The sequence below is a fragment of the Fundulus heteroclitus genome, chromosome 21 (genome assembly GCF_011125445.2).
Source record: "Fundulus heteroclitus isolate FHET01 chromosome 21, MU-UCD_Fhet_4.1, whole genome shotgun sequence".
Classification (NCBI taxonomy): Eukaryota; Metazoa; Chordata; class Actinopteri; order Cyprinodontiformes; family Fundulidae; genus Fundulus; species Fundulus heteroclitus.
The window spans coordinates 40,310,459-40,322,633 of record NC_046381.1 but is presented as its reverse complement, the minus strand read 5'-3'; the positions used below and the strand labels follow the sequence as shown (position 1 = coordinate 40,322,633).

The 12,175-nt window shown below is 43.6% G+C and overlaps 1 protein-coding gene across 1 annotated transcript; it reads left to right on the top strand.

The window, feature by feature from the left end:
• Positions 1 to 1,804: 1,804 nt before the first annotated feature.
• Positions 1,805 to 12,175, top strand: eif2s3 (eukaryotic translation initiation factor 2, subunit 3 gamma). The gene is made up of 12 exons (XM_036125004.1): positions 1,805 to 1,926; positions 2,893 to 2,956; positions 3,034 to 3,161; positions 4,057 to 4,178; positions 7,033 to 7,127; positions 7,199 to 7,357; positions 8,972 to 9,106; positions 9,182 to 9,276; positions 9,356 to 9,500; positions 10,547 to 10,716; positions 10,797 to 10,969; positions 11,908 to 12,175. The coding sequence occupies exons 1-12, from the start codon at positions 1,858 to 1,860 to the stop codon at positions 11,969 to 11,971; spliced, it is 1,419 nt and encodes a 472-aa protein (XP_035980897.1). The 5' UTR covers positions 1,805 to 1,857; the 3' UTR covers positions 11,972 to 12,175.

Genomic DNA, 12,175 nt, shown 5'->3' with positions numbered 1-12,175 from the left:
CCTCATCAGAACACAGATTTTAATCAACTGAATATTTGAATTGTGTAAGGAATCAAATCAATGAACTTGAATCATCATCTACATTCCCGGTTGCTATAACTAGTAGCATTGGATCCTGCCGTAGGTTTTATAAGACCCTGAGTAAAATCTGATTTTTGGGCAGTTAAACTAATGGTCCAAATGCACGCAGCCACCTTGCATAATTGTTCATTTACTAAAAGCAAAGAGAATTTAGCAGCTGAATGGGCTTCCAGGGCAGAAAGGCCATTCTTCCTCCAAGGCAGAGGACAGTATCTGCAGTAACAAGATTAAATTCTCAAAGTATTTCACTGGCTCGTCCAAATCTTCTGCAGAAACCTGTAAACAGTAAACGTGCTTTTTCTTTAGCAGTGGAGTTTTGCACATTTTGCTCTCATATACCATTGCAATGCAATTCAACTGCTTGAAGCTCTTTCAAAGAGTTCTCTGCTCTTGGATTTTTGATTATTCTTTTTAATCCTCTGATAGAAATCTTGCAGGAGGCATCTGGCCACTGCTGAATTATGGTAAATATTATTTTATTTCCACTTGTGGTTTGATTTAACACCACCCACAGGAAAGTTCAGAAATTAGGAACGCAAACGTAACTGTTGCTATTTGCAAAAGTCAGACTTTGTATGTTATGGTCTCTTTCCCTTTACAAATGTTACTAGTCTACACAATACTATGGTAATAAAAAGGTTTTTATATGTTATTAGTTAATCTTGAACCAGCTGGAATCGATTTGCACACAGCAACAGGAATGCTTTGTAAATACTGACAGATGGTTACTAGGCTTTCTGTGTATCTTTGTACTTCAGTCTCTTAATGTGTTTACTCTGATTCTCTTTGTTGAACATAACTGCATTTATGGACTAATTTGTTTTCATTTCTTTATATGTTAACATCTGGTGGAAATGTCTACCTTTGTGTCTATCTATATGTCCATTCGTACGTCTCTAAATAACAAGACGTGTTCTGATGAAGCTCGTTGGTGACATTAAAATTACTTTTTGAAAAGAACAACTTTTAAGCAGGTATTAAACATCCTTTTCATTAAGCCCATATTTTTGTATATTATGCTTTTTTATTGGTCTGGTGTAATATTCTTATCTTAAATGTCATGTTTTCATCAGTTGTAAGTGAAGAATCATCAAAACTAACAGAAATAAAGGCTCTTACACACCAGTCTCTGTGTAAATAATCTATATGTTTTAGAGACTTTTGCTGAAGTCATCTTATTTTTTTATAATATTCTAATTAATTAAATACAACAACATGCTTCCTGTGTTTTTGATCATAACAGTTAATTAAGTTATGAATCAAATCAATCAGTCGAACTAATTTAAAAAACAGTAATCTTATTGAGCATTTTGATTCACCGTCATGCAAGTTAGAACTACAAAACGATCTACTGGGAACTACAATTTGTTTGAAAATGACGTCACTTTCTAACGACGGACCCCAAACGCGAGGAAAATTTGTATTTATTTTATTTAGCTTATATTTTGAGCGTGGAGGTGAGCTGATAAACGTGTCAGTTCCGGTAATAAGCCAATAATAAAAAGGTAAAGCGGTAGAAGCTTCCGTTAAAATCTTCTTCGCGGGGGCGAGAAATTGCATCAGCCGTTGAGAAAGGACCCCGAGTCTCTCACCGGGAGGAGTTTTTGTCGTTTAAAACTAGGAAAATATATATATTTATTTTTTCTGTTGTTTTTTCTTAACTTGTTTTTAACGCTTTGTTATTTACCATTAGTAAAAATTGTGATATTTTTCACATATTTGTTTGGGTTCCGTTGATCAGGCGGAGCCGCCTCTTCCGTTCCCTTTTCATCCAAGATGGCGGGCGATGAGTCTGGTACAACGCTCGGTCAGCCTCACCTGGCCAAACAGGACCTCAGCACGTTGGTGAGTCCCCGTTTCTCAACGTTTACCGCCTCCTGGCTCCACGGTCCGCTGCTCCGGGGGTTTATTCCGGGGGAAGGGGGTCAGGAAACGGGCGGGAACGGTAGAGGAAAACGGTGGCCGGAGCTGCGCCGCTTCCACCCGGCACATGACGGCAGGCCCAGCGGGGCGGAGAGCTCCCCGCTAACCGCTCCACTTCTACCGGAGCGCCTCAGTCTGCCCCGGTAGTACCGGGACGTCCGTTTTCACCGGCGGTAACATCAGGTTGTAGCTGCGGGGACCGATCGCTGCTACGTCTGCTGGCGGCTCCCTTTAGGCGAGGCCAGGGCTCCATGGAGCTCCTTCCTCCCAGAGAGGTGTCCTAGTCAAAGTCGGCCCAAGGCATAAGCGATATATGCGTCTGGTTAGGCGGACCTGGGGGTATTTAACATCTAACAGGGCAGTTTAAGCTGCGTTGTAAAGATTATTTCTAGTTTAAAGTAGGCAGAATAATCCAATCTGTTTATATTAACAAATAATAAATGTATTATTTTACTAGTTCATCATGATGCATCAGTAAAAAATAGAATATGTGGACTGTCCCTTTAACTGGCCTCCTCCTGGCTGACCAGAACAACAGGCAGCCCACACGCCTGGTAGGAGGCCTGCTTGGTCAGCGAGTTCATTATTCTGCTACTGCCTGGTTTTTATAATTTATTTTATTCTTTTTAACGCTTTTCGTTTATAGTTAGCTAAGTTCAGAACCAACTGCAGCCATGTTGGAGATCAAATGAAGGCTTAATTGCAGAAATGATCCTGACGTATTAACGCTGACCCATCAGTTGGTCTCAAACATGTTTTATGTTGTAATAGTTTAGTTTCCTCAAACCAAAATGATCTTATTTTGGTTGTATCGTGTGATCATCGGTGTGATTTACAGGTATAATGTCCGTGTTTGTGCTCTGTGTCTGACGTGTCGTCTCCCCGCAGGACGTGTCCACCCTAACGCCTCTGTCTCCAGAGATCATCAGCAGACAGGCCACCATTAACATCGGTACTGAAAGCAGCCGACGTGCGTTTAACGTGAGAAACGGCGGTGGATTAAAAATCTGTCTCCTCTCCCTCCTGCAGGCACCATCGGCCATGTGGCGCACGGGAAGTCCACGGTGGTGAAGGCCATCTCTGGCGTCCACACCGTCAGGTTCAAGAACGAGCTGGAGAGGAACATCACCATCAAGCTGGGATATGCCAACGCTAAGGTGCGCCCAGCCGGTCCATCCCGGCTCGTTTCTTCCCTTCAGCCGACAGAACTGAAGGAAAACTTTATTTAAAGGGTCTGAAAGTGAACCAGAAAATCAGAAAATATACTTATTTATTCAGATTAATCACAATCCTAACGTCTAAATTTATCCACCATTAATTTCTGGCAGTCCAAACGTACCTCCTCTCTTCTGCAGCTTCTGCGTTTAAAGGCAGAAGCTGCAGAAACGTGAGGCGTAGCTAGACTTTATAAATCAGACAAGAAATCAAGAAATTTGAATCGGGAAAAGTGTGATTTTGACCTGAAAGATGAAACTTTTAGATCTGGTTGCATTTCTGGACATTTTAGATCTGCTCAGAGATCCATTTTGAATAACTCTGTAACAATACATCCATCCACAGATAATGTGTCTATCTATCTATCTCTCTATCTATCTATCTATCTATCTATCTATCTATCTATCTATCTATCTATCTATCTATCTATCTATCTATCTATCTCGATAGAGAGAGATATCAATTCTATTAACGGTCCAATTATGTTGATACAAAGAGAAAATATTAATCTATATCGTCATTTTTAAGATACGCCTTTATTTTGAAATTCGGGCAGCAGGCTATAGTAAACAGGTGATTTATTCTTTCTTATTTGAAGAATGCTTCTTTTATTTAAATGCCTGAAACCTGTAAGAGTGTAAAAATAAAATGGCTAAATCGTAATAGACTAATCAGAACAAATCTATAAAACATCATTTTGTGCCAAAGCTGCTGATTTACTCCCTAATTTTAAGCTATAAATGTTCTGGATGAAACGATCCTTCTGCTCCCTCCTGATGCCCAGACTACACGTCCAGCCGTCCATCTTATTATCTAATGCCCCCCCCCTCGCTGCAGGTCTACATGCTGGACGACCCCAGCTGCCCCCGGCCAGAGTGCTACAGGTCGTGTGGCAGCAGCACCCCCGACGAGTTCCCCACAGACATCCCCGGCACCAAGGGCAACTTCAAGCTGGTCAGGTAGGCTGCAGAGAAATGAGCGGAATTAGATTGTTTTATAGTCGGTTATTTTACGATTACTCGACTAATCGTGATTATTTTTGTTGACCTCCATCATCACTTCAGTTGTAAAAATCTGGAAAAAAAAAAGTTGTGCTCTCCTGTTCCTGTCTGACGACCTTTAAACGCCTCTTTATTGTGTTTTTGTTGTCACTCCTCTATTTATTAGCTTCATAAATGATCCTCCATAAAATAATTTTAATTTAACTCAGTTTATTTTCAATATTTCTATCAAAGTAGATTTTTTTTTACTGTAAGAATGTTTTTAAAACAATCTTTGGACCTTCAACCTTTTAATGTTTAGATTTTAAACCAAACTAAATAAGGAGCATATTAACATTTCTGCAGTCAGGCTTGTTCTCTTTAATCAGACAATATTCCCAGCATCAATATTAAATAGGAGCTAATTATTCATTTCTAAATAAACTCCGACATTCTAGGCAATCGGTAAAGTTAAATAAAACTGTCCCGTCATGCAGCTTCACTTTAACCTCAGTGATGAATGAACTAATGAACTAATTAAATAAGTTACAGGCCACCATTAACATCGGTTCAGCTACAGCAGTGAAGCAGAACTGACTTAACGGCTGTTTTACAGCTATAAGCCAGCCAGATATTTTGTTTTTACTGCCTCGTTCTCGTCTAAAATCAACCTAAAAGTTATTTTTGTATCAAAAAAAAGTGAAAGCGCTGATTCATACGGCAGGATTTTAAAATAGTCGGCTGACTTTCAAAGCCTGAGAGACGTAACGATAGAAAATCTGAGATAGAACAGGTTTGTTGGTTTGTTGTGGCGTCTGGTCAGACGGCGAGCTCAATGCGGGAATCCTCTGAAAATCAAACGTCAGCGTAAATAAATCTGGACGACCAGGAAGAATCATGTTGATAGTTTGTGGACAGATTTTAACAGAACCGTAACAAAAAGGAAAGCCGTTGGTTAAAGAAGTGGAGATAATATGACTCCAGTGTTCTAGGGTGGCTGTTATGAAATGGAGGCGAGTTTTTTTTATGTCGATAATTTTTCATTAACAATAATGTCGGTTAGTCGTTGCAGCGATGGGACGAAGAGGAATGCTGTGAAAATTATAGAATATCCATGATTTATTTCTCTTTGTCTTGTAAACACGCAGTTTGTTCCAGTCTGGCTTGTTCACATACTCAGCTTTCAGCATTGTTTTTTTTCTTGTGTTTATTTATGTGGGATTTATTAACGCTACAGATCACATCATCACTGTAACATCAGCATTAATGTGCTGTATTTTAATCACAAAGGACTGATTAATGCATCGTTTGCCAGGCTAATTTTTTATGTGTGGTTTATTTGATCTATAGATGTAAAATAACGTAGAGTTTAGTCACTCAGATCCAAACGGTCACTGAGAGCATATTTGCTCATAGATTTGTGACCCAGGCTGTAGGAGTAAGAAGCTTTTTCAAAGACGGAAATTATTAAAATTGTGATTGATTGTTATGAATGACAAGTGACCTTTATGAAAGGATTTATTAATTTTAATACGTTGCCTGAATCCACGCTACATAAAACAAACTGTACCAAAGAGAACGTTATCAGAGACTCAAAGTGAACGAGTTGAATAAGTGAGTGAAGAATCAAATCCAGGGAATTATTTTAGTGCAACACAACTTTAAAAACTGTATTTATGTCATATTTATTCCCTGCTTTGTTATCCAGGATGGGATCACCGGGGCTTTTGTGCACGCATGGTTAATTTTACCGTGGGTTTCATTTCTGCTGTCTGTGCTCTGACTGCATGCAAAGAGACGAGGCAGCTGTGGTGTGCCTGTGAGACAGCGCTGAGGGAAAAGGAAACAGGCTCATGGCAGCTAGTGGCTCCAGCAGGATTGATACTTTCAGTAAAGTTTCTATTAACACAGAAAAAGTCCAAAGAAAGTCGCTATAGGGTCTGAAAAGTCTCTAAATACAGCAGCAAAGACGCTAAATGGACAACAGAGGACTGTCCTCTCTACAGTGGTGGTTCTAGACCAAATTTACCGGGGGGGCCAAGGTGGGGCCAGTGTTTTTTTTCACAGGGGCACATAAAAGAATGAAATCATAAAACAGGGCAATATTTAATCGCTTAATATGAAGTGAGACACTGCAAGTTTCAGATCCCTGATCTAGCAGATGAAAACTGTGATCCAGCTCAATGCTGCTGAAGCTAAAAGTAAAACACCTTGATTTTCAAACCCTTGTTAGGGTGAAATTGTAAAGGTACAAAAAATAAAATTGGTCAAAGTGACAAATCAGGTGTGGTTTCTTCACCAATGCATATAATCGTAAGAAGTTTATTTAATTTATGTCTTTAGTACAGGGGCCATAACAGGGGCCTGGACCATTTCTACAGGGACACTGGCCCCTGTGGGCCCCTGTCTAGAGCCGCCCCTGCCTCTCTTCTTTCCCTCCTGAGAGGAGCGCAGTAGCCGCGCGCTAGCTAGCTAGCCAGCTAGCTAGCCAGCTAACTTCACAGCCAGACAGGAAGCTGCAGGCGGTTTTGGTTTTTCAAAATAAAATACATTTTAACTTTTCATGATATTTAAACTTTAATTGCCTCCTTAGATTTAAAACTTTGCCGTTTGTGGGGCTCCTCGTAGCTCGTTAGCGCCGGTCAGGGACGTCACCAGGTTCCTAGGCTAAACTAGCTGTGATAGGAAGCAACGTTTATATAAATGAGCTGAGTTAAGCTGACTTGCTGTTGCTGCAGATGTTCTTTGTCTCTTTAAGGGTTCTAGCAGAACGGGTCAGGGGTCCCAACCCACCAGGTGGGTCTAGTTTAACCGTTTCCTGTCTCTCCCACAGACACGTGTCCTTTGTCGACTGTCCCGGCCACGACATCCTCATGGCGACCATGTTGAACGGCGCCGCCGTCATGGACGCCGCCCTGCTGCTCATCGGTAAGCCCCGCCCCCCCAGCTGCTGCTCTGTGGACCCAGCCTGGCTGTTAACCGGTTCTGTGTGCCTGCAGCGGGGAACGAGTCGTGTCCTCAGCCGCAGACGTCGGAGCACCTGGCTGCCATCGAGATCATGAAGCTGAAGCACATCCTGATCCTCCAGAACAAGATCGACCTGGTGAAGGAGAGCCAGGCCAAGGAGCAGTACGAGCAGATCCTCGCCTTCGTGCAGGGTGAGTCCGCTTCCACACCGCTAACCGTGCTGACTGACTCGGTTTCTCTCAGCCGGCCCGGGGGAAACATCCAGGCGGGACCCACCTGCAGGTTTATGAAGAGCTGGGCCGGGTCTCTGAGCCAAAGCTGCTCCTTTGTGTTTGTGATGGTAGGACAGCCGTACTTCCTAAAAAAAAAAAATAATAATTTAGCCTGTAGACGTAGGGCTGGACGATAATTCAATAACTATGTATATCGATCAATAGACGTATGGATCAATATAAAAAACAGGGGTCAATAAGAATTTAAATAAAATAACTGCATTCTAGCATTCTAGCCTATCACGTAGGTTATTACTACAGTCATTACATCCTCACAACCAATCACAAACCCAGGAACGCTCCATAAACCTTCAGAGTTCAGACACCACGTGTTCTTCTTTTTCTTTTTTAACACTTACAGTTTTCGTAAAACGTTTGTTGACTAAAGGCAAGGCAAATTTATTTGTATAGCACAATTCAGTACAGAGACAATGCAAAGTGCTTTACATGATTAAAATATAGGAATAAAAGCAAGTAGGGATAGAATGTAGAAACAAAAAAAAGAACATTTAAAAACAGTTTAACTTGAACATTCAAAGGCAATTTTAAACAGATGTGTTTTAATCTTGAGTTAAAAGAACTCGGGCTTTCAGCACTTTTACAGTTTTCTGGGAGTTTGTTCCAGATCAGTGGAGCAAAGGAACTAAATGCTGCTTCTCCATGTCTGGTTCTGGTTCTAGACTAAAAGGTTGTGTTTGAATCCATTTATTTAAAAATAGGTCATTAAGCAACAGCACAAAATGGTCAGGGCTGCACTTAAAATGTATATTTTGAATTTTTTTTTTGATAATTATCAATATCAATCATTATGATTTCTATTTTATCAATATGCTTTTTTTCTATATCGTCCATCCCTAAGTAGACGGCACCTTAACGACTCCCTCCTCACATCTGCCTTACTAGAATGACGGGTTCTCCTGTCTTTCCTATTTTGAAGAGTCCCCGATGAATGCATAGATCTACAGAAATGCTTTGTAATCCAGGGTGGGATCTCCCATGCTTTGGTGCATGTATGGTTAATTTTACCGTGGGTTTCATTTCTGCTGTCTGTGATCTGACTGCATGCAAAGAGACGAGGCAGCAGCAGCTGTGCCTGTGAGACAGCGCTGAGGGAAAAAGGAACGTGCTTATGGCAGGATTGGTTCTTTCAGTAAAGTTGCCTTTAACACAGAAAAAGTCTAAAGAAAGTTACTATCTGTCTTCCATATTTTGAAGAGTCCCCGATTAATGTAAAAATCTACAGAAATGCTTCAATTAGAGTAATTTTATTCTGTTTTATGCGTTTATTACTTGTTTCTCCCCATAAATTAATCTGCTCCATTTAAAGTTTTCCTTATATACTCAGATCCCGCTGATGCGACGTGTGTCTTTAGTCTTTGTTCTCTTTAGTCTTTGTTGTCTTTATTCTTGGTTCTCTTTAGTCTTGGTTCTCTTTAGTCTTGGTTCTCTTTAGTCCTTGTTCTCTTTAGTCTTTGTTGTCTTTATTCTTGGTTCTGCGGCGCTCTGCTGACGGCCGTCTCGTCTCTGCTGCAGGTACGGTAGCCGAGGGCGCGCCCATCATTCCCATCTCAGCGCAGCTGAAGTATAACATCGAGGTGGTGTGTGAGTACATCGTGAAGAAGATCCCTGTTCCCGTCAGAGACTTCATCTCAGAGCCCCGCCTCATCGGTAAGCAGTCAGCCCCCCCACCCCGGTGCTGCTGGGTAGTTTTTTAGCTAGTTGTAACGCGGCGGCGTCCTTCAGTCATCAGGTCCTTTGACGTGAACAAGCCGGGCTGCGAGGTGGACGACCTGAAGGGGGGCGTGGCCGGAGGAAGCATCCTGAAGGGCGTTCTGAAGGTGAGGACCGCCGCGGTGAACGGCCGCCGCCACGGCGGGGGGGGTTTCTATCTGAAACGTGCGTCCGTGTGACCCGCAGGTGGGCCAGGAGATCGAGGTCCGGCCCGGGATCGTCTCCAAGGACCAGGAGGGGAAGCTGATGTGCAAACCCATCTTCTCCAAGATCGTGTCTCTGTTCGCCGAACACAACGACCTGCAGTACGCGGCGCCAGGAGGCCTCATCGGTGAGGAGACGCCATGTCTGGGCAGGAGGAAAATGTTAAATCTGACCCGGAACCCAGAGGAACCGAGTTCTGGATCAGTGTTTTAGACCTTTAGCTCCTCGTTTCCTTTCCTTCATCCTAACTTTGTCTTTCCTACCTCCTTCACTCATTCCTCCCTTTATTCATCACATGTATCCTATGCTTCTGTCCTTTCCTTTTTTCCTTCCTACCTAGTTTCCTCTCTTCTTTGTGTCCTTATTTTCTCACCTTCTCCCCTCGTCTGTCCTTTCCTATTTTGTTCACTTATTTCCTTGTCCTTCTGTCCTTAAAGGAGCAATAAATAATACATTTTCTGTATAATCAGCCTAAATCCCTAAACCTGGGAAGGAAGTAACATTCCCTACAATCTGTCCTCTCCATCAACAACATTTTAGTCACACTTTTCTCCTTTCAAACCTAGAGGTATGCTCCAGAACTACTTTGGTTCAGAGTGTAGCCGTGTTTACTTCCTGGTTCCTGAGCCAATCAGATGAGAGTTCCAGGGTTCCCAGCACAGAGCATTTAGTATTTTATGTTGGCTAAAGAGCAGCAGCCTGCTAACATGGAAGCCAGTAAGAGAAGCAGACCAGAACAGATTACATCATCATATTCATGTCCTGTGGAGGTAAAAATTCACAGCAGTTACAAACCGTTTAAAAATGGCAGATTAGATCGTTGTGATTGTGAGGCTGTTGTACCAATTTGAGCCACAAGGTGTCAGTATTACTCGTAGCTCCTTTAATTCCTCAGTCTTTCTTTCTGAGGTGCTTCCTTCCTTCCTTCCTTTTTCCTTCTCTAACCTTCTTCCTTCCTCCTTTGTGTCGCTCATTCCTAGTTTATTCCTTCCTTCTGTCCTTCTACGAGTCCTTGCTTCCTTAGGACCTTCCTCTTTTTTTATTTCCTTCGTTGGGTCCATCTTTCCTTCCTGTCTGTCCCGGTCTGATCCCGGGTTCTGCTGCTCTAGTAATACATCCAGTTAAAAGTGAATTTCAAGTGGAGGACCTAAAACAAGCTCTCCGTCTGTCCAGGTGTCGGAACCAAGATCGACCCGACGTTGTGCCGGGCGGACCGTATGGTGGGTCAGGTGCTGGGAGCCGTCGGGGCGCTGCCCGAGATCTTTACCGAGCTGGAGATCTCCTATTTCCTCCTCAGGAGGCTGCTGGGAGTCCGCACAGAGGGGGACAAGAAGGCCGCCAAGGTGAGCCGTGCATCATGGGAGACGTAGTCCCGACTCCTCTCCGCGGCGGCGGTTTCTGACCAGCTGTCTCCGCTCCGCAGGTCCAAAAGCTCTCCAAGAACGAGGTGCTAATGGTGAACATCGGGTCGCTGTCGACGGGGGGCCGCGTCAGCGCCGTCAAGGCCGACTTGGCCAAGATCGTCCTCACCAACCCCGTGTGCACCGAGGTGGGAGAGAAGATCGCGCTCAGCCGGCGCGTGGAGAAGCACTGGCGGTAAGCAGCAGCTTTCTCCTCCTTTTATTTGGCTTTTATAATAGCGCTAGCTTACGCTAGCTTACAGGAAGCTAATAGCAGCTAACGCTAGCTTACAGCTTATAGGAAGCCTTTACAGCTTATAGGAAGCTAATAACAGCTAGCATTAGCATACAGCTTACAGGAAGCTAATAGCAGCTAACGCTAGCTTACAGCTTACAGGAAGCTAATAACAGCTACCATTAGCATACAGTTTACAGGCTTTTATAATGGCAGCTAGCGCTATCTTACAGCTTACAGGAAGCGCTATCTTACAGCTTACAGGAAGGTAATAACAGCTAGCGCTAGCTTACAGCTTACAGGAAGCTAATAACAGCTAGCGCTAGCATACAGCTGCCTTAGAGGAAGCTAATAGCAGCTAGTGCTAGCTTACGGCTGCCTTACAGGAAGCTAACAGCAGCTAGCGCTAACATACAGCTTACAGGAAGCTAATAGCACCTAGCGCTAGCTTACAGCTGCCGTACAGGAAGCTAACAGCAGCTAGCGCTAACATACAGCTTACAGGAAGCTAATAGCACCTAGCGCTAGCTTACAGCTGCCGTACGGGATGCTAACAGCAGCTAGCGCTAACATACAGCTTATAGGAAGCTAATAGCAGCTAGCCCTAGCTTACAGCTGCCTTACAGGAAGCTAATAGCAGCTAGCGCTAGCATACATCTTACAGGAAGTTAACAACACCTAGCGCTAGCATACAGGTTACAGGAAGCTAATAGCAACTAGTGCTAGCTTGCAGCTCTGTTGTCTGGGTGGGTTACAAATTCTCTGATGCGTATAGCCTGAAAAATACGGCAGGTGTCTTTAGACCGGCTGGAAGCGAGGCGCCGTCTGCGGGAGAAAGACGTGAGCGAGCGGGTTCTGCAGGTTCTGGTGTCTCATGTTGTCTCCTGTGTTTGTCTCAGTCTGATCGGCTGGGGCCAGATCCGGAGAGGCGTGACCATCACACCGACGGTGGACGACGACTGAGACGACCGCACCGGGACGACAAGCCACTCCGTAGGATTTTTGTTTTGCTTTTCGTTTTTACAACTGGGACACTTCACTGGTTTAAGTCTCTGCTGGAGACGAAGGAGCGCAGAGGAGGAAGAGGAAGAGGAGGAGCCGGTCGGTGCGGAGGACATCCTGCGCTGGCTTCACATTTCAGATGGAATAAAATAAATTTGGAAGGAG

Coding starts and splice junctions, on each gene's coding strand:
- eif2s3 (XM_036125004.1), top strand. CDS start 1,858: ATGGCGGGCGATGAGTCTGGTACAACGCTCGGTCAGCCTCACCTGGCC. Junction 9,277..9,355: donor TCCTGAAGGGCGTTCTGAAG/GTGAGGACCGCC, acceptor TGTGACCCGCAG/GTGGGCCAGGAGATCGAGGT. Junction 10,970..11,907: donor CGCGTGGAGAAGCACTGGCG/GTAAGCAGCAGC, acceptor TGTTTGTCTCAG/TCTGATCGGCTGGGGCCAGA.